This window comes from Lampris incognitus, chromosome 10 (assembly GCF_029633865.1).
Source record: "Lampris incognitus isolate fLamInc1 chromosome 10, fLamInc1.hap2, whole genome shotgun sequence".
Classification (NCBI taxonomy): Eukaryota; Metazoa; Chordata; class Actinopteri; order Lampriformes; family Lampridae; genus Lampris; species Lampris incognitus.
In genome coordinates, this window is record NC_079220.1 from 4,066,878 (window position 1) to 4,089,417 (window position 22,540).

Genomic DNA, 22,540 nt, shown 5'->3' on the forward strand with positions numbered 1-22,540 from the left:
AATATTACCCCAAGATTCCTAGCAGCCTGCTTAAGACTATTTGACAGACCACTAAGATAATTCACCAAAAGGGCTTATGGAATTTGAGGCGCTGAACAGAATGACCTCAGACTTATCATCATTAAATTTAAGAAAATATTTGGACATCCAGGATTCAATGTCAGGGAGGCAGGTTGTGAGATTTGCTAGGCCAGTAGGATCTGTGGGTTTTAGTGGCATGCGTAATTGAGTGTCATCAGCATAAAAAAAGGTAAAACCCATGATTTTGAATAACCTGGCGAAGAGGCAGCATGTATATAGAAAACATAAAGAGGCCAAGAACTGAGCCTTGAAGGACACCACAACTCAACTGAGCCATCGAGGAAGGAGCTTTTCCCAGAACAGAAAAAAGTTCTGTTGGTGGGGTAAGAGTGTAATAAACTAAGAGCTGAGCCCTTGATGCCAACCCAAGTCTCTTAAGTGATGTAAGAGGATACTGTGATGGACTCTGTCAAAAGGAGCACTGAAGTCTAAAAGAACTAAAATCGAGCAGTAGGTCATTAGTAACCTTAACTAGAACTGTCTCGGTACTATGAAGTACTCTAAAACCAGACTGGACACTGTTAAAAACACTATTGGTGTTAATTTAAGATGTCAATTGAGATAAAATTACTTTCTACTAAACCTTAGATAAAAAATACAGTTTGGAGATTGGTCTTTAGTTATATAAGGAGGGGGGGATCCAAATTACTTTTTTTTTAGCAATGGGTGAACTCAAAGATCACACTAACATGTGGTTTGTATTATTGAACATTTTGAAATGTATAACCACATTTTGCTGCCAACAAAGCCAAAATAAAAGATTGTGTTGCAACCACAGACTATAAAAAGCAGTTTCGTATTCAACATTTGTCTTTTTGCACATTAGCTTCATTGTACTTGCTTGTCATGGCATCTTGGATCTGAGGATTTTAAAATCACATATTCCCTGAAACGTTGGGCTTCAGCAAAAACAGCCAGAGGAAAAAAATTAACACCAGTTAACAGTCTCCATACTTAGTTATTCAGCTTGACAAAACACAAAAATGTCAATATTTTAGAAGTAGTCCTCACTTGTCATCCTTACTTTTTTATGTGAGAACTGATATCTTCTGTCATAACATTACTGATGTCCTCAAAAGTTTCTTTGTGAGCTTTCACATACTATACCTGATTTCACAAATTTGGGGTCAAATCATTATGTCAAAATGATGAGCATAACATCATAAAAACAAGCCACCCACTAGACTACTCTTGTACTCATCCATGTTTGTTAGCAAACATCACATCTATAAAAGAAATGTAGTGCTGTATGCATGTAGTTGAGAAAATTGGACCCATCATTCCTTTTATAGAGACAGGATGGGAAAATTTTATTTATTCAGTGTTTCTATGAAAAGCTCTTGAAACTAGAGTCTTGTAGCTGATGAGGCAATGTAAAGATTAAACTTGGAAACCCAGGAACCTGCTGCTATCCCAACTAACACTGGGTATCACAGGAACTTTTACTAACATCAAAGATAAAACGAGCCCAAGAGAGAAAAGAGAAGGCAGATTTAATTCAAAAAGAGACTATGAAAGAAGGTTGATATCAAACATGCAATGAATAGGAATGTGAATGTAGATCTTGAACTTCAACTTTGACTCTTGAACATTGAATCTTTAAAGCAATTAGAATGGAAATTGGGGGAAAGTCACAATGATATTTCATGCAGTTTTTTGGGAACCAAAGTTTATTGTGTGTAACTCACTGTTACGGCACAAGCTTCCTATTCCATTCTCCTCAGATTAGCTATTAAAAAACCCCAGCTCTACTCTTGCACCCTTGTCCAGTGAAAAAGCTCAATTTGAAGGGTTGAGAAGGTGATCTATTTGATAAATCATATCACTGCATTCTCACCCACATGATTCTGTCCCAAGAGAGAGGCATGTACACATCTACAGTGGACGCTGTTGAGATGAAGAAAAGCATAACTTAATTAAGCCCATCACTCATTCACATTATTTGAGTTCAGTGTCCAATTAAGCGCCCAGCAACATTAAAACTACACCCATTAAAAACAGCCAGGGAAAAGACCCAGGCTGTTGGCTCCATTTCATCTCAGATGATCTACTCAGTTGACCTACACAAAAGTAAAAGCACAACATTTTTACATACCTGCTACTTTTCCCCATAGATGGTGGGACAGAATAGGTGATCTGTGGGACCTATTGAAGAAAAACATGCAAGCATCACTACCCCTTATTTCTAACACACAAGTACTAACCCAAATTTTAAAAAAAATCGTATTCATAATCATAAACTGGATGGTCTGTGTTTAAAATAATAGTAATAAAAGAAGATAACATAAAAATAGGTAAGAATAATGGTGGTAGTATAACTTTTGCTTCTGTGGTGAACAATGTCCTCTGTGACAACTCATTTGACACAGCGCCTCACCATGATACTCTCAGTAGTTTCAGGGACCATACATAGGGGAAGCACTGCATCTCTAAACCTAAAGCTAGAGGATGGGTAAGGGTCATGACCTATCATAACTGAGGTGTCACTAACCTGTTTTCTTCAATTAGTGATGATATAGGGGAGGGAGAGAGGGGTGCACAGCCTCAAAACAAGTTGAAGCCTAAATCTGTGGTTGTCTTCTGCTTGTTTTTTGTGCTAGAGGTAGAAATGGAGACAGAGGATGTTGAGGGAACTCGGGCAAAGACATGGCTTTAAGGTCACTCACACCACTGACTTCTACACATCCAAACAAGCACCACACCTGCTTACAATACATTTGCAAACCTGAAAAATACAAATATGAGACATGCAGCCAGAAAAGAATAAAAGAAAACTGACATATACTACACAGCGCTGTAGTTTTTGTTGTTATTTTAGATTTCTTTTCGCTGTTAGCTCTCTCCAGCTATTTATTCAAAGGTCAAATCAGTAAAATCCGCTAAATGTGAGGAAAAATTAGCCAATGATTAAATGGCAATATTTTTCACACATGAACATAACGTGTTTGCTTGGTTTATAAGACTACTAATAAGTGATGCTGGCTAGCGGCCACTTTGCCTCATGCGTAACTACAACAGTTCAGGTTATTTCTACCCCGTGTAGGTGAATAATGTTATATTAAGTCGAGAAAAATAGCTAATGAGTATTAGATGCAGGCCACTTCATCCATAGGGTGCATGATGCTAGCTAGCATCATCATTTGTAAGCGTTAACGCTACCTTTATATTTAGAAAAGATTGCCATACATTTGAACAAAACTTTGTACAAAACCACCAAGTTGTATAGCTAGAATTTTCCAATAAGTAATACACGTCGATTGGTCTGGCGGCCTGTCCAGGGTGTCTCCCCGCCTGCTGCCCAATGACTGCTGGGATAGGCTCCAGCATCCCCGCGACCCTGAGAGCAGGATAAGCAGTTTGGATGATGGATGGTGCTGCTACCATGCTCTAACGTTTTCCGTTGTGTCCATCAACTGATTCCTCAGTTCCTCATAAGCCAAACAGCTGTGCTCATGTAGTTAAACCTGATAGGTCAATGACATGCCTCTGTTAGTATCTTTTTGTGCTATTGGTTCAACTGATATAGTAGGCTGTGGCCTTTGCCTGCAATTAGATAGTCCAGTTCATTAAATTTGTTGAATTTGACTATGAGTTTAGAAAAATGTGCAAGAATTTTGAATGGCAAAAAAACAGAATCTGATTAAGAATAAAATAATCTTCACAACTTTAGAAGTCCAGGTCCTCCCTCAATAGGGATCATTATTTTCTAAAACTAAAGCAGCTACGCGGCCTCTGCCCACTGCCTAAAGGAAGTAATAGAGGGTCCAATAATAGCCACATATCTAATTGGACGTATTTCTAGTTATGAAGTGCTACACTGGGGAACATGTTTGTCTCCACACAAAATCCTCACCAAAAGTACTCTATCATGTAGTTCCCCAAGTATCTTTTACCACTGCCCCGAGGACCCTCACCTCCAACACACACGTGCGCGCACACACACACACACACACACACACACACACACACACACACACACACACACACACACACACACACACACACAACCTTTGTCTTGCCAATAAGGTACAAATCAGAAGTCAAATCGGAAACAGTCTGTCCATCCTTCGAACGACAAGCACATAGAAAACTGTCCATTCTTGTAAAGTAAACATGATCCATCCCGGTGTAAAAGCACAAGCTAAGCCAGCTTCTGAAAAAGTCTTTAGAACAGGAAGTCCTCCTAATTGATGCTCACAGGATCAAAAGCCTTCGAACAGCTTCATTAAATATGGAGGGCAGAAGGGAACATGGCTGAATGCGCCTCATCAGAGATGTTTGTGTAGACAGAAACAGCACTATTGATTTCTGTCGCTCCAGTGGAAAGACATCGGCGGGAGAAACGAGGAATTTTTGTGTCGAGGCTAATTTTAGGAGAAGCAAATTGGGGGGAGAGAGTAGCTTCGATTCTCCCCGCAGACTGTGATTGGCTCCCTGTTTGATTTGGAGAGACTCGTCAGTATGTCTCTTCTGCCCCAGTGATCAGGGCCCATGTGCGTCATTGATCCCTCAGAACAGGCTAGTTGAGACTAGTTTGGCGTAGTGTAATCTGCACTGTTGATTTGGTTTGGTTTAGGGTTTGATGAGGGCTGTGCATATGATATGGACAGAAAGATCACATTGTTCCTACTTGGTCAAATATTGCATTTGCAATTTGAACTTAGTGTTATGGACATTGAAGTAACAGCATCATTAATTCCCCGGGACAACGCCCATGCTGGGAGATCGGCTGCTGCAGATACAGTCTGGCCGAGGGGAGAGTTTGCACCGTGTAAACAATATTTTATTTTCACAGTGTGTACTGGAGGTCTACTAAGCCACTCACTTGTGTTATGTAATTACACTAATATTGATAGTTGATAACCAATGAGTCAGTCTAATTGAAGAACATCCCCATAGCATTTGGTCTAGCGTTCAGGTATTTTGTCCAATCGGGCACACTAGTAGATTGTCATTTCCCGTTAGCGTAGACTTAGAATATTTGATTCTGCTTTTGTAAAATATGACTGTACCTATCAGTTAGAGTTTTGAGATCTAACTCCGTACGAAAACACAAAACATGAAACCCATACCTGCTCAAGTCACGCCCATTCATTTTTTCACAACTACAAGGGGCCTAAGTGGGTTTGAAGAAATACCTTCTTAAGATAGATATTTCTGAGAGCTGGAATTCGATTGTTTTTCCATCTTGAGACAACATCTGTCTCTTAAGGCTATTGATTTGTCTGTACTGATATATCTAATATATAAAATATTTATTTATACAGCGCCTTTCAAAACAATGTTAGGGAGCCATTTTGTGCCAGATTGCTCTGTGTACATCCATCAGAAGGTGATTCCCATGGGTTTTGTCAGACCAGTCTACCAGGCCTGCAATGTTTTTGCCCTGAGGCCTGAATATTAATGTAGCTTTGTGGCACGCAGTTCTCTCTCTCTCTCTCTCTCTCTCTCTCTCTCTCTCTCTCTCTCTCTCTCTCTCTCTCTCTCTCTCTCTCTCTCTCTCTCTCTCTCTCTCTCTCTCTCTCTCTCTCTCTCTCTCTCTCACACACACAAACACGTATGTGCAGAATAATCTGGCCCCGCCCACCTTCCACCTGTCATCATTCTGACAGCTCAGCTGTGTGATCGTTATGACCAACGTACTTAATTAAACTGGACCACCTGTCAGGTCTACCTGGGTCTGGGTCGCACACTGATCAACAGATTTGTCCCACTGTGCTTGGCTTTATTTTAAAATGGCTATGTGTAATATTTTTGCTTTCTTGAAGAATAAATTGACTTGTAACAATCAGTAGAGTTTGCTTTGTGGTAGTGATTGAACCCCATTGAATAAAGGGTTCATTAGTTTATAGCTGGATGGTGATTTTCCTCTGGTGGGGTTTGAGCTATTTAGAGGGAAGTATGATGTAGTTTTAATGCAGGCAGATGAGGTGGACTATATCTTCTGTAGAAGGTGCGATCTGAAAGGGACTGGAGACTGCAAGGTGGTGACTGGGGAGAACATAGCTAGGCAGCATCGGACAGTGGTCTGTAGGATGACTTTGGAGACCAAGAAGAAGAAGAGAGTAAAGGCAGAGCCAAGGATCAAATGCTGGAAGTTGAAGAAGGAAGACTTGTTGTGTGGAGTTCAGGGAGGAGTTAAGACAGACACTGGGTGGTAGTGAAGAGTTGCCAGATGGCTGGGCAACCACTGCAGAAATAGTGAGGGGGAAGGTACTTGGTCATCTGGACAGAGGAAGGAAGACGAGGATACTTGGTGGTGGAATGAGGAAGTACAGCAAAGTGCACAGAGGAAAAGGTTGGCAAAGAAGAAGTGGGATAGTCAGAGATATGAAAAAAGTAGACAGGAATACAAGGAGATGGGGGGTAAAGTGAAGAGAGAGGTGGTGAAGGCAAAGAAAAAGGCGTATGGTGAGTTGTATGACAGGTTAGACGCTAAGGAAGGAGAAAAGGACTTGTACCGATTGGCTAAACAGAGGGACCGAGCTGGGAAGGATGTGCAGCAGGTTAGGGCGATCAAGGATAGAGATGGAAATGTGCTGACAAGCGAGGAGAGTGTGTTGAGAAGGTGGAAGGAATACTTTGAGGGGCTGATGAATGAAGAAAATAAGAGAGAAAGAGAAGGTTGGATGATGTGGGGATAGTGAATCAGGAAGTGTGGTGGATTAGCAAGGAGGAAGTGAGGGCAGCTATAAAGAGGATGAAGAGTGGAAAGGCAGTTGGTCCTGATGACATACCTGTGGAGGCATGGAGGTGTTTAGGAGAGATGGCAGTGGGGTTTTTAACTAGATCGTTTAACACAATCCTGGAAAGTGAGAGGATGCCTGAGGAGAGGAGAAGAAGCATACTGGTTCCGATTTTCAAGAACAAGGGTGATGTGCAGAACTGTAGCAACTACAGAGGTATAAAGTTGATCAGCCACAGCATGAAGATATGGGAAAGAGTAATAGAAGCTAGGTTAAGAGGAGAGGTGATGATTAGCGAGCAGCAGTATCGTTTCATGCCACGAAAGAGCACCACAGATGCGATGTTTGCTTTGAGAATGTTGATTGAGAAGTATAGAGAAGGCCAGAAGGAGTTATATTGTGTCTTTGTAGATTTAGAGAAAGCATACGACAGGGTGCTGAGAGAGGAGGTGTGGAAGATGGGAGTGGCGGAGAAGTATGTAGGAGTGGCGCAGGATGTCAAAGTCAAAGTATCTTTATTGTCCCTTGCAGGGAAATTAGTTTGCAGCCAGTATAAATACTCTCACACAAAGACAAAACATACAAACACTAAGGTGGAATTGACGACAGGACATAGTAGGTAAGGAGAACCAAAGTAGTTCAAATATAAAATATACAGAGCAAGGAAACAAGTTAACTGCAGACAACAGATACATGCATACTATCTACTATTTAACAATAGGACGACAGTGGGGACATAGGAAGCCTTGTATCTCTTAGTCCTAATACAGGGCATCCTTAACCGACAACCTGAAGGTAACAGCTCAAACTCTGGCCGAAGGGGGTGACCTTGGCACTCCAGAAGGGAAGTAGCCTTTCTGAACACCCCCCTATTGTAAAGGTCAGTAAACTGAGCTTGGCTTCTCCCTGAAATCTTACTAGCCCATTTGATGAGTCTGTCGAGCCATTTTTTATTGGCCAGAGTTAAGTTACCAAACCAAGCAACAATACAATACATTAAAACTGTTTCAGTAAAACTTCTATAAAAGAGAGTCATCATCTGGGTGGAGATATTGCATGTACACATTTGCCTTAGGAAAAAAAGTCTTCTTTGATGTGGAAGCAACATGAGTTTCAAAGCATAATTTTTTTGTCAAGAACAACCCCCAGGTATTTGTAGCTGTCCACAAGATCAATGTCAGCACCTTTAATGCTGGTTGGTACAGGACTAGGAGGAGTCTTTCTAACGCTGATTATCATATCTGTAGTTTTAGACACGTTTAAGTGGAGAAAGGACTCATCACACCAAGATACAAAATCATCGACCACGGGTCCATGTTGTTCCTCCTCCCCTTCAACAAGACTTACAATCACTGCATCATCTGCAATGAGGGCAGTGTGACAGTGGTGAGGTGTGTGGTTGGAATGACAGATGAGTTCAAGGTGGAGGTGGGATTCCATCAAGGATCGGCTCTGAGCTCTTTCTTGTTTGCAGTGGTGATTGTCAAGTTCATGGACGAGACCAGGCAGGAGTCTCCATGGACTATGATGTTTGTGGGTGACATTGTGATCTGTAGTGAGAGTAGGGTGCAGGTGGAGGAGAGCCTGGAGAGGTGGAGGTATGCACTGGAGAGAAGAGGAATTAAAGTCAGTAGGAGCAAGACGGAATACCGATGTGTGAATGAGAGGGAGGACAGCGGAATGGTGAGGATGCAAGGAGTACAGGTGATGAAGGCATATGAGTTTAAATACTTAAGGTCAACTGTTCAAAGTAACGGGGAGTGCAGAAGAGAGGTGAAGAAGAGAGTGCAGGCAGGGTGGAGTGGGTGGAGAAGAGTGTCTGGAGTGATTTGTGACAGAAGGGTACCAGCAAGAGTTAAAGGGAAGGTTTACAAGATGGTAGTGAGACCAGCTATGTTATATGGTTTGGAGACAGTGGCACTGATGAAAAGACAGGAGGTGGAGCTGGAGGTGGCAGAGTTGAAGATGCTAAGATTTTCACTGGGAGTGATGAAGAAGGACAGGATTAGGAACGAGTATATTAGAGGGACAGCTCAGGTTGGATGGTTTGGAGACAAAGCAAGAGAGACAAGATTGAGGTGGTTTGGACATGTGTGGAGGAGAGATGCTGGGTATGTTGGGAGAAGGATGCTGAATATGGAGCTGCCAGGGAAGAGGAGAAGAGGAAGGCCAAAGAGGAGGTTTATGGATGTGGTGAGGGAGGACATGCAGGTGGCTGGTGTGACAGACGAAGTTGCAGAAGACAGGAAGAGATGGAAACGGATGAACCACTGTGGCGCCCCCTAACGGGAGCAGCCGGAAGTAGTAGAAGTAGTAGCAGTAGTAGTACGGCAGGAAGATGAGTGAGAGAGAGCCTGAGCCACTGCTAGCTTTTGAAATACTTTTTTTAAAATAGTTTTTATTGGTGAAAAACATAAGCAAACATTAAACACAATACCAGGTTTACAAGTCACCATTTTTCATATTTTCTTTTCCCCACCCACCCTTCCAACCCGCCCAACTGCTGCACAACAAAAACAAAATACAAAAAAAAGAAGTGAGTAGATGGCCAGGAAAAAAAGAATGGAAAATAAAAATAAAATAAAGTTAAAAAAAAGAAACAAAACAAAAAAAAACCCCAAACTGCTTGTTTATATTTGGTTAGAGAGTACATTGATCAGGGTTTCGCTATGGACCGATAATATCATGTAGAAGCACAGGCAGTCAGTCAGGGGGAAAAACAGATAAACCAATAAAATAGGAGACAAAGGGTTGTCACTTTTTTGGAAGGTGCTTGCGAGACCCTCTAAGTGTAAACTTTATCTTTTCTAGATGCAAAAATGACCACCAGCCAGGCAGCGGGGGGGGGGGTGTTAAGCGATTTTCAGGTTAGGAGTATTCTTCCCCTGGCTAGAAGTGTTACTAAAGCAATCATGTCAGCCTTGTCTGAACTGCAAGGGAGGGGCTCAGCTGGCACTCCGAAAATGGCCAGCTGAAGATGTGGTGTTTTGATAAATTTCAGACATAAGCCCCCTCTGAGTAGGAGACGGCTTAAAAAGGCTGTCCCATCGTGATTCTTTAGGGGGCCTGGAAAGGAATCAAACTTTGTACGTACAAAGTGGCGGAGCGGAAGATAACAAATTTGAATGTGGTGGACTAAATTTAAGACATAAAGAGTCAAAGTTAGAAAAAATATCACCGTCACTACCAACACGGGGATCGCTAGTTAGAATCCCCGCGTTGTCTCCGGCTTGGTTGGACGTCCCTACAGAAACAATTGGCCGTGTCTGCAGGTGGGTCGCTGCACTAGCGCCTCCTCTGGTCGGTCGGGGCGCCTGTTCGGGGGGGGGGGTGAGCCTCCCATGCGCTACGTCCCCCTGGCGAAACTCCTCACTGTCAGGTGAAAAGAAGCGGCTGATGACTCCACCTGTATGGGAGGAGACATGTGGTAGTCTGCAGCCCTCCCCGGATCGGCAGAGGAGGTGGAGCAGCGACCGGGACAGCTCAGAAGAGTGGGGTAATTGGCCAAATACAATTGGGGGGGAAAAGCCACAAAAGAAATGTATGTATGTCACCGTCACAGAGGTCTTCTCCAGAGAATAAAGGTTGAGTCCAGAATGGAGGGAGTAAATAAGTGGTTATTGCTAATAGGCCCCAGACGTGAAACTGAGGAAAAAATAAAGTGACGACGAAACTCTATCCATATCTTCAAAGTGGACGGCATCAAAGGGTTCGGGGAGTGGCGGGAGGGGGAAATGGAGGGTGAGAGGATTAAAGCAGTGCAGACAGGGAGGAGGAATGGCATGGTTGCGCCTCTAGGCTACACCAGTTAATCTCAGGAGTTTTTAACCAGTAAATAACTTTTTATATGTTGGCAGCCCAGTAATAGCTCTTAAAATTATGGACCGCGAGACTGCCACAGTTCCTTGGTCTCTGTAAAATAGCTTTTACTGATTCTAGGAACCTTCCCCCACAAATAAATTTAGTGACTGCCTGATCTGATGTACCGAATTAAAATCAGGTAAAACACTGCCCACCCTTTGTTTTGACCACAGAAGAAATCAAGTGAACGGCAGAGTTACTGCTCTTGAGCAAACACTTCACACACACACACACACACACACACACACACACACACACACACACACACACACACACACACTTAGATGCATACACACATACACAAGTAGGTGCATAAACATACACAGCAGAAGTGAAAGCTTGGCATCCTGGATTATTGAGCATGCATAAAGACATCTTGGCATACCGTGTGTGATATAAACCTTTGTTAAAACTGTAAATTGTCTGCCTCCCCCCCCATATTGCACCTTGAGCGTGCACTTGGAATGCAGGGGTGAACTTGCTAATTTTGCACATTGTGATAAGGTTTTCAATTTCATAGTCAGTGGGTATCCACCATCAGATAAAGCCTGCCTCAGAGAGGGACCACTATTAAAAAGCAGAAAGTGGCTGAAAAGACACTTTCCCCACCAGCTGTTTGAAAGGCGAGGCCAACAGTCTGCATTGGCTAGTAGTTAGCTTAGCCAGACTCTAAATCTTGATTCATTCACCAGGTCACCAACGGTACGTTCCCCAGGGGGTCTGCGGAGCATACAGTACCCAACTCGACATCTGCTGGTAGCCTATTGTTTCAGCATACAGCCATGGACTTAATTATTTTAGCAGTGCCCAATCCATAGTGAGCGCTTATCGCAGTGGAAACAGACAAGGACAGCGATAACCCCCCCGCACAGCTGCCTTCATGTGTGTGTGTGTGTGTGTGAAGGGAAAGGTTAGAGAGAGAAAGAACTAGAGAAAGAGGTGTTTAGATTGATGTGAAGCTGAAATCAGGAGGAGGAAACGCCGAGGGCGGTCTGACAGGACGCGGAAGCAGGACAGGCTAAGCTAACCGCTAGCCCATGCAGACCGGCAGTTCCTGGCTGGTGTTCGTTCTCTGGACAATAGTTTTTTGTTGTTGTTGTTTTTGTTTTAGTTTAGATATATGTGTTTGTTTGGATATATGTGTTCTTGTAGTTTTTGGATGTGTTTTTTGTCTTTGTGTTGCACTGCTGTGGGCTGGGTGAAACTATGCTTCATTTCATGTGCATGAAATGACAAAAGTGTTTCTGATTCTGATACATTTACAAATCTGCTGAAATGCCGTTTCTCGACTCCTCTCATTTTCCTGTTGTGTAGAGTTGGGATGGTTTAGTGAAACACACACACACACACACACACACACACACACACACACACACACACACACACACACACACACACACACACACACACACACACACACACACACACACACACAAACTCTGCTCCCACGTACTGGCAGTGATGAGAATGCCCTGAGAAAGAGCAAAGTCATCCCAACCCAAGAATAGCCACAGTGGAAAGAGCCAGACATCCCAGAACCTATTGATTATCTGGAATGGAGGCACTTGGTAGGATGCCCTGCACTCACTCCAATTCAGTTAGGCTGGCCTGTGCTCAGCACTTCAGCTCAGTGCTCTGCGTCCTGCCTGGCCAATTGACATATATTGCTAATGCTGTTACTCAGCAGCCACTACGCATCTCTAGCGGTGATGTCTTCCAGTAATGCTGCATTACCGATACGATTTTATTGTATGGTAATTTAGATGATAAATAGCAAAGAATGAACCTTTCTGTGCCCGGAGGTCCATGTTTTCTTCTGATATTAGTTCATTGTTTGATCACGTTTGCATTTGTAACTTACATTTTGTTGGTTATTCATCCTTTACATAATTGCAGCCTCTCTTTTTGTTTAAATCTTTATTTTATTGCTGTGTCTTATCTGGCTCTACATTGCCTGGTATATAGCTGATCTACTCTTTTTTAGGGGGGAGGATCCCCCCCTTTTCTCCCTAATTGTACTTGGCCAATTATCCTATTTTCCGAGCTGTCCTGGTCGCTGCTCCACCCCCTCTGTTGATCCGGGGAGGGCTGCGGACTACCACATGCCTCCTCTGATACATGTGGAGTCATCAGCCGCTTCTTTTCACCTGACAGTGAGGAGTTTCACCAGGGGGACGTAGGGTGTGGGAGGATCACGCTATTCCCCCCAGTCCCCCCCCCCTGCCGCCGCCGAACAGGCACCCCGACCGACCAGAGGAGGCGCTAATGCAGCAACCAGGACACATAACCACATCCAGCTTCCCACCCGCACGGCCAATTGTGTATGTAGGGACGCCCGACCAAGCCGGAGGTAACACAGGGATTCGAACTGGTGATCCCTGTGTTGGTAGGCAACAGAATAGACTGCTATGCTACCCGGACGCCACCTCATCCTCACAATTGTGGACGTAACTTGATATGTACAACATGAAACTTTTCACCCGTTGGCTGGTAGGTGCAGGTGAAAGTGTGTGGACAGTTGTGTGCATGTGGTTGACATTTATCCACGGTAAATCTTGCAGGCATTGCGAAAAACATGCCAATGTCAATAGCACACGCCAACAAACAGGAACCGGTATGACCGCTGCAGTAGAAACTGGAAGTCAGTGGACTGCAGTTATGCACAGGGCCGATTGTTTGCGCAAACACTCTGGCCCACTGTTACTTAAGGTTGTGGCATAGCTGCTTGGTGAACACCAAGTCTTCTCAATCAGCACTCGTTGGCTCTGGAACCGCCGTCCATTTATAAGAGTGTCTATATGCATGCTCAGTAGTCCAGGTTAAAGAAAGAAAAAAAAATCACAGAACGTTGGATCAGTTCCTCTGGACATAACAATGTTTATTAAGAGAAACGGTTCATCACTCATCTAAGTGACCTATGTGAAGAGGGAAAGACCATCCCTGACCTGGGGGGGGGTAAGAGTACATCTGTCACCATCTTAGGGACCTGACAGTCCAGGTCGGGCCATCGGTGAGCGTCTATGACCCTAGTTTTTGCATCGGCACTAGTCGGACCCCTGTCGGCAGCTTTTCGGCATGTTGAATCGGCGGTGGAGCCCATCGGTGAGAGAGATCACTCTGATTGGCTGTTCAGCGTAGCGAATCAGTGCACGAGAAGAGAAACGGAAGTTATGAAAGCAAGCAAACACCCAAGTCAAGAGCCACACACAGAAGGCTCTTCTTATTTTTCGTCTTCATTTCACCTCAACATTTCAATAATTTTTCCTCTCACGCAGGCGCAGAACGTACATGCTAGTTCACTGTGGGTTGTAGTCTTTGCGGTGTGTTCAAGTGCTATTTTGTGGCCCACGTCACGCAGGTGACGAGGTGATGCAACAGTTGGCCTTCGTCGCCGCTAGTTCTCTGATGTCGGTTTGGCGTGTCTGGGCTCTTACAATGCTGTGATTGCATACATTCCCCAATCCTCTGTGCATAGTACACATGGCCACTGTAACTCTAGTTAACGGCCATGCCCATATCTGCATATGAAACTGGCCGTTGGTTTGGGTCGTTAGGCCACTGTATTGTTTATAAGGGTTGGGACACCTGCAGTCAGGTGAGACTGAAGAGGTCACTTAGATGATGATGAAACGTTTGTCTCAATAGAAATGGTGTCCAGATGAACTGATTCAACCTTCTGTCACTGTTAAAGACTTGCTTTAGTTTTATCATAGCAGCATTTTAACTTGGGTTGTGCTTGGATTCTAACTTGTGTTGGAATTATTTTACTGCATATCACAATTGTTTGTTTCTATTATTGTTTGACTAATTATTTGCTTTTTTGTCAAGCACTCTGCCTTATTGCTTGAAAGTTGCTATATAGATATATTGTTAGTATTGGGCGGCACAGCGGCCCAGTTGTGTTAGCGCTGTTGCCTCACAGCAAGAAGGTCCTGGGTTCGAACCCCAGGCCGTCCCAGGTCCTTTCTGTGTGGAGTTTGCATGTTCTCCCCGTGTCTGTGTGGGTTTCCTCCGGGTGCTCCAGTTTCCTCCCACCATCAAAAAGATATGCATGTTAGGGTTAATACTCCTGCCTGTGCCCCTGAGCAAGGCAATGGAAAGAAGAACTGGAGTTGGTCGCCGGGCGCTGCAGCTGCCCACTGCTCCTATACAATAGGATGGGTTAAATGCAGAGAACAAGGGCAGAGAACAAGGGCAGAGAACAAGGGCAGTCTGGCGGTGGCCTCACCAAGCCTTGACTGTGTTTTTATTGTCATCATGGAGTGCGGGGAGGTGTGTCGAAGGTGTCTGGCTGGGAGCCCTAGCGTCCTGTACGATAGGGTGGATTAAATGCAGAGAACAAATTCAGTGTAAGAATACAATTCGTCGTAAGAATACAACATGGAATAAAGTGGCTTTCATATTGTTAGTATTGCTGTTGTTCTAAGGTGTATTTTACAGTAGGTGAAAACCACACGATCGTAGCGAGGAGATGCCGGGCTCAGATGAGGGACATGTGCAGGCGTGTCCCAGACATGGAGAAGCAGGTGTAGCAGTGAGACAACAGTATGCCAGAGGTTGGCTGAACGACTTGCCCAGCTAAACACATTTAATAGCTAGCTGAGGGCAAAATACTACCAGGACAGGAAAGTACTACCTATGTCATGACAAGTTAACAGTAAACAGTGTGTTCTGTCTCTTGCATACGTGTCTGTGGGATGACAGGAAAAATGCCCGTCGATCTGGTTGGAACCAGCAGACAGAAGGTTGCGAGGCTCTTTTGAAAAGATATGTCATTGTTTTACTGTGTTATGAGGGGGCAACATGCCCTGTCAGCCAGCTCCCCTTTACCAAACAGAAGAGAGAGGGGGGGAGAGAGAGAGAGAGTGCTCAGCAGACTGAAAATCAATGGCAGGTTTGAAAAGATGCTTTCAATGAAGGACAGCTAATTTGAAAGACAAAAAAATGAATTATAGCTTCCTTTTCTTTTCTCATTTACATGCTTGTCACATTCTACAAAGCTTATTTTAGATGCCTTCATCTTTACTTGATGATGGAAAAAGGCTGCTGAGATCAGTTGGTCAGGCAGATCATGAGCCTCATGTTGTCGAGCCTCACCTCGGTCTCTGCCTCTTGAATTTTTCACAGTGGAGGCTGGGCTGTTAACGTCTTGATTGATGACGGTGTTCTTAATGCATCCATTTGTCTAATGCCTTTCTCTCTGTCTAACCAACCTGCCCCCTCCCTCCCTCCCTCTTCTTCTTCCCAGGTATTGACTATAAGACTACCACCATCCTGCTGGACGGGAGGAGAGTGAAGTTGGAGCTTTGGTAAGTACACGTCACCACGGGGAGCACGCCCCTCTCTATCCTGTTCATCATAGGATGTCACTGATTCAGATGTGCTGCCATGTAGGCAGCGTGACCCTAGGGCCACTTCAGGCCTCTGCTTTGTCACCCCCATGTTCAAAAGCCCTACATGTGGAGAGGAAATTGAAGTCCCCTTCTCAAAGCAGGCTCTAGCTTTTCGTTGTAATTTAAAGACAAACTTATGGATTTTAGTGACTTTGTGTCTTTGATGTTGTTTGAATGTTGGCGTCCCAACAGAGCGAAGTAGATGTCAAAGACACTGCCGTTCTCCGGGCTAAGGCACATACGGCCTGAAGGCCCTGACACACCAGCCCGACAGTCGGCCGTCAGCCAATGTCGGGCCGTCAGTGAGCGTCTCCGACCTAGTTTTTACGGTGTGCGCCGCACCGTCGGCACTAGTCGGACCCCTGTCGGCAGCTTTTCAGCTGATTCAGCGTGTTGAATCGGCGGGGCCCGTCGGTGAGAGGGATCACTGATTGGCCGTTCAGCTTAGCGAATCAGTGCTAAGCTAGCGAATCAGGGCTGTCAGCTGTAGTCTTCGCGGTGTATTCAAGTGCTGCTTTTTGGCTCAGACGGCGGGTGACGTGAGGCGACGCAACAGTCGGCCTTTGTCGCCGCTGGTCGGTTTGGCCTGTCTGGGTGGGTTCTGGCTGTCTCTCATCTTTCCTGTCACTGTCAGCCAAGGCGGACCTGAATGCTATGAAGCCTGGAAGCTCAAATCATTGCAACAGTTATGCCAAAATCAGGACTCCAATGTTTGTTTGTTTATTTATTTATTTTAATTAAAACTAAGAAATACAATTCAGCTTTTGTGCTACCAGTAGCTAACGACACAGGATGCTAAAAACTGCTCCCCAGGCCGTGTGTGTGTGCTTCCAGGTGTGCTGGTGCAAGCCTCAAGAAAAAATATTATGTACTAACATCAAACTGAACAACGTGGTATGAAGTGATTTAGATTTTTAGTCTATAACAACAGTCCAACATTTAGAAAGGATTGTTCACCAAAGCTGTGTGTAATAAATGAATAAATAAGAGCAAGTCTGAAGTATATGACAGTTAATGCTGTGCTTCTGCCCCCCTCTCCCACCCCCCGTTGAAGCTTCAATCATTCGTTGAAAATTCGTACCGGAGCAAAAAACGGTATTTTGGGCGGTCTTACTGTCAGCATTACCTAATTGAAAGCAGTGGTTCTCAAAATGCAGTGGTGAGACGGGTCCCAGAGGGGTCCCAGCAAAAGCATCCATCCACCCACTCTCAACACCGGCTTCATCCAATTTGGGCTCGAGCCAGTGCACTGTGAAACTTGCTCATTATGGAAACTCTGCAAAGATGGACGGGCAAGGAAACCCAGGGACAATTCTCAGCACTAAGCAGCAAAATAAGAGATGTGTGTTTTTTTTGTTTTGTTTGTTTTTGGATTTCCCCCCCCCCTTTTTCTCCCTAATTGTACTTGGCCATCCATCCATTATCCAAACTGCTTATCCTGCTCTCAGGGTTATAGGGGTGCTGGAGCCTATCCAAGCAGTCGTTGGGCGGCAGGTGGGGAGACACCCTGGGCAGGCTGCCAGGCCTTCACACACACACACACACACACACACACACACACACACACACACACACACACACACACACACACACACATTCATACCTAAGGGCAATTTATTACGGCCGATACACCTGACCTACATGACTTGGACTGTGGCAGGAAACCCACGCAGACACGGGAAGAACATGCGAACTCCACACAGAGGACGACCCGGCACCAACACCCCCCCCCCAAGGTTGGATGACCCCGGGGCACGAACCCAGAACCTTCTTGCTGTGAGGCGACTGCGCTAACCACTGCGCCACCGCGGCACCCTGTACTGGGCCAATTACCCCACTCTTCCAAGCCGTCCTGGTCACTGCTCCACCCCCTCTGCTGATCTGGGGAGGGCTGCAGACTACCACATTCCTCCTCCAATACACGTGGGGTCGCCAGCCGCTTGTTTTCACCTGACAGTGAGGAGTGTCGCCAGGGGGACATAGCGCATGGGAGGATCATGCTATTCCCCCCAGTTCTCCCTCCCCCCGAACAGGCACCCCGACCGACCAGAGCAGGCGCTAGTGCAGCGACCACGACACACACCCACATCCGACTTCCCACCCACAGCCCACAGATACAGCCAATTGTGTCTGTAGGGATGCCCAACCAAGCCGGAGGTAACACGGGGATTCGAACCAGCGATCCCCGTGTTGGTAGGCAACGGAATAGACCACTGTGCCACCCAGATGCCCAGAATGACTGTTCTAATCATACATCGCTTTCACTGTCACCACTATTAGCTCACTGTCCACATACAGCGAAGACATCTACAATCCAAAACCAAACCAACAAGGAAAATCTTTCCATATGAGAATCCTTGTGATCAGGTTTTATTCAACATGGGGCTCGTGTGCTACTGTTTGGGCATGCAGAACACTTCAGAGCCCCTGCTTTGATGGGTCCTCGATGCCTTAGAAGTAATCTCTTCAACCAAAGACGTGCATCAGAATGTGGTTAGAAGCTTTAGACGACTACGGCGCACTGCAGTAGTAGAAAGGCCTGCTAGCTGGATGTGGGCCAAGGAATTTGAATCCTAAGGGGAGAACCAACGTCTCATCCTCCCCCTAGAGAAAGCCCATTAAACACAAGCCTGTGTGCAGGACTCAGTCTCTCCATTACCTGTATGTATTCCTTTTATCGTCATCTCTCAATCGCCCAATTGCTTGTCTGTCTGCCTCATCCGGTCTGTCTTCTGCTGTCTCTTTCTCTCATGCTTATTTAAATTGGTTTCTGTTCAGCTCAGGATGCTTTATTCATATGACTGAACCGGAGTATTTCCAAATCAGATACAAGTAAGATTCATTACAAAATACAGTCACTAAATATTACATTGGCTAAAAGTCATAAAAAAACAACACAATTACAAAATGATTGCAATACCAATATAACAACACTAGAACACTTTTTTATTTTTGGGATTTTTTTTTTCTGCCCTTTTCTCCCCAATTCTGTCCAGCTAATTACCCCACTCTGCCGAGCCGTCCCCGGTGAAACTCCTCACTGTCAGGAGAAAAGAAGTGGCTGGCGGCTCCACGTGTATCGGGGGAGGCATGTGGTAGTCTGCAGCCCTCCCCGGACCAGCAGAGGATGTGGAGCAGCAACTGGACAGCTCGGAAGAGTGGGATAATTGGCCGGATACAAATGGGGAGAAAAAGGGGAAAATTCCCCCCCCCCCCCCCCAAAAAAAGAACACTTCATGACCACAGAAGTGAGACCTACAGGACGGGAGTCATTGAGGTCGATTGGATTGGTTGTCCTTTGGTACCGGAACAATAGTCAAGAGTGCGTCACTCCTCAAGGAGGGTTTGGTTTTCCTCCTGTTCTTTTGAAAGGAAGAAATTTTGTGTTTATTGGGTTGAACTTTTACATGAATATTTTGTGTTGTAGGTTTTCCTGCAGTGTAGCCTTGTTCTCAACCGTTGTACAGCCACCACACGTTCTTTCTTCCTCTCTGATTATCTTTCTCTCTCGCTCTCCCCCTGTCTGTCATTTTCCTTTTGTTTGTCTCCACTTGTCTTTTCCACTGTCTTCGCCTCTCATACTTTCTCTGCCCGCCTCTCTCATCTGTCTAATGACTCAGACTCCTCGCCATATGTCTCTCCGATGTGACACAAAGGAGGGAATTGCAGGCATTAAAAAGACATGAGCCTTCAAATACAGGATCCATTTTCGTCCAGCTCACCGTCCAAACATCCAAGTCGGCAGCTGCTCGCCATCAGCCTCACAAGGCGGTCTTTGGCATTAGTTTCAACCTAGTGCTTAATCGCTCCACAGTGTTATTCAGATAGGAGACGACCCGTTCATGAGAGACAGGTGGATAGCGTAGAGAGAATCGCTATGAGGTCACAAATGTGTTGTGATTGTTGCTGATTTGCATCGGGCTGCTCTAAGAAATACACTGGAAAGCGTTCCATAAAGGATATTTTTTCCATGTTGAAAGCAATACTATTCATTTATTCATCTTCAGCTGCTTCTCCGGGGTTGGGTCGCAGTGGCAGCAAGCTAAGTAGGGCACCCCAGACTTCCCTCTCCCCAGCAACGCCCTCCAGCTCCTCCTGGGGGATGCCAAGGCGTTCCCAGGCCAGGTTGGACATGTAGTCCCTCCAGCAAGTTCTGGGTCTACCCCGGGGTCTCCTTCCAGTTGGACGTGCCCAGTAAACCTCCAAAGGAAGGCGCCCAGGAGGCATCCTGATCAGATGCCCGAACCACCTCAACTGGCTCCTTTCGGTGTGAAGGAGCAGCGGCTCTACTCCGAGCTCCCTCCATATGTCTGAGCTAACAATACTACCTAAATCAAATTCTTCTCAGTAAATTAATACTATGGGGAATATATAATATAATTAACATTTCGTTATGATTATCAGGAACATTTATTTATTTGGCATTTCATTTCATGCACGTGCACACATTAAATGAAACAAAACATAGTTTCCCCCAGCCCACAGCTGTGCAACACAAAAACTACAAAAACACATATATATCCAACATATCACAAAAAAAAGAAAAAAGTTTTTTCACTGTCCAAGAGAGCAAACGCCAGGATGACTGTCAGAATTGCCGGTCTGCGTGGGCTAGCAGTTAGCTTAGCCTGCCCCACTTCCACATCCTGTCAGGCCGTCCTCAGTGTTTCCTCCTCGGGTGCTTCTCCAGGCAGGGCCATGGTCCCTGGGCCCACCAAACGCAGCAGAACAGACTTCCTCGGCCGATCCAACGCCAGCTCTCCCAGGCAGACACCTTCGACACACCTCCCCACCCTCCACGCGACAACACCCAAAACACAGTCAACGCTAGGCGAGGCCGCTGCCAGACCGCCCTCGGTGTTATCGGAACTGCCGCCCCGCATGGGCTAGCAGTTAGCTTAGCCTGCCCTACTTACTTCCGCATCCTGTCAGACCGCCCTCGGTGTTTCCTCATTGGGCGCAGCTCCGGGCAGAGCCGTGGTCCCTGGGCCCACAGGATGCAGCAGACCAAGCTCTCCCAGCCAATCCAGCACCAGCTCTCCCAGCCATCAAACTAAGACACAAACTTAGATGTGGACAAAGACACTGCATGGACGGTATTGGGTGAGGCCGCTGCAAACATATGTTCGCGCTACCACCTTCCTACACCGGTGCTGGGTGGGGTTGCTGCAAACGTGAATTCGTGCTGCCGTCTTCCCACACCAGCAGCGGATTTATGTTCACAGGAATGAATTTTGATGACTTCATCTTTTTGTTTTCACCAAGGTGTTCATCAAGAAATTAACTTTATAAGTCGCACTGTTGCCTCACAGCAGGAAGGTCCTGGGTTCGAACCCCAGGCTGTCCCAGGTCCTTTCTGTGTGGCGTTTGCATGTTCTCCCCGTGTCTGCATGGGTTTCCTCCGGGTGCTCCGGTTTCCTTCCACCATCAAAAAGGCATGCATGTTAGGGTTAATACTCCTGCCTGTGCCCCTGAGCAAGGCAATGGAAAGAAGAACTGGAGTTGGTCCCCAGGTGCTGCAGCTGCCACTGCTCCTATACAACAGGATGGGTTACATGCAGAGAACATATTCATTGTAAAAATACAATGTCGAATAAAGTGGCTTTTATTCGTTAACATGCCAGCTCACAGTGTGAATTAAAGCCAAATTCAATTTACATACAGATAATTTTCTTTCTTCTTTTGGGGGGGGGGGGTTGTTTCCCCTTTTTCTCCCCAATTGTACCTGACCAATTACCTCACTCTTCTGAGCCGTCCCGGTCGCTGCTCCACCCCCTCTGCTGATCCGGGGAGGGCTGCAGACTACCACATGTCTCATCCAATACACGTGGAGTCACCAGCCGCTTCTTTTCACCTGACAGTGAGTAGTTTCGCCAGGGGGACGTAGCGCGTGGGAGGATCACACTATTACCCCCAGTCCCCCCCGAACAGGCACCCCCGACCAACCAGAGGAGGTGCAAGTGCAGAAACCGGGACACATACCCACATCCGGCTTCCAACCCACAGACTCGGCCAATTGTGGTTGTTGGGACGCCAGACCAAGCCGGAGGTAACACGGGGATTCGAACCAGAGATCCCCGTGTTGGTAGGCAATGGAATAGACTGCCACGCCACCCGGACGCCCTTCATACAGATAATTTTCTTTATGAATCATTTACATACTAGGTGACTAGAAATCTAAGCCATACCCAAATACTCTCCTGAGACTACAGTTTTCACAGCTCAGCAGTATGAAATACAGTCGAAATACTGAAACCTTGGTAGGACCAGTAAGAAATACAGTAAATACTGAAACCTTTGCTAGGACCAGTAAGAAATACAGTAGACATACTGAAACCTTGCTGGGACCAGTAAGAAATACAGTAGACATACTGAAACCCTTGCTAGGACCAGTAAGAAATACAGTAGACATACTGAAACCCTTGCTAGGACCAGTAAGAAATACAGTAGACATACTGAAACCTTGCTGGGACAAGAGAGGTTGAGCTGGGTTCATACACACCACATTTCACATGTTTA

The 22,540-nt window shown here is 45.6% G+C and overlaps 1 protein-coding gene across 1 annotated transcript in view; it reads left to right on the plus strand.

The window, feature by feature from the left end:
- rab40c (RAB40c, member RAS oncogene family) overlaps positions 1-22,540 on the plus strand; it is a 42,818-nt gene that overhangs the window by 4,567 nt on the left and 15,711 nt on the right. The window contains exon 3 of the mRNA XM_056287745.1: positions 15,877-15,937. Coding sequence (XP_056143720.1) covers positions 15,877-15,937 — 61 coding nt within the window. The remainder of the gene's footprint in view (positions 1-15,876; positions 15,938-22,540) is intronic.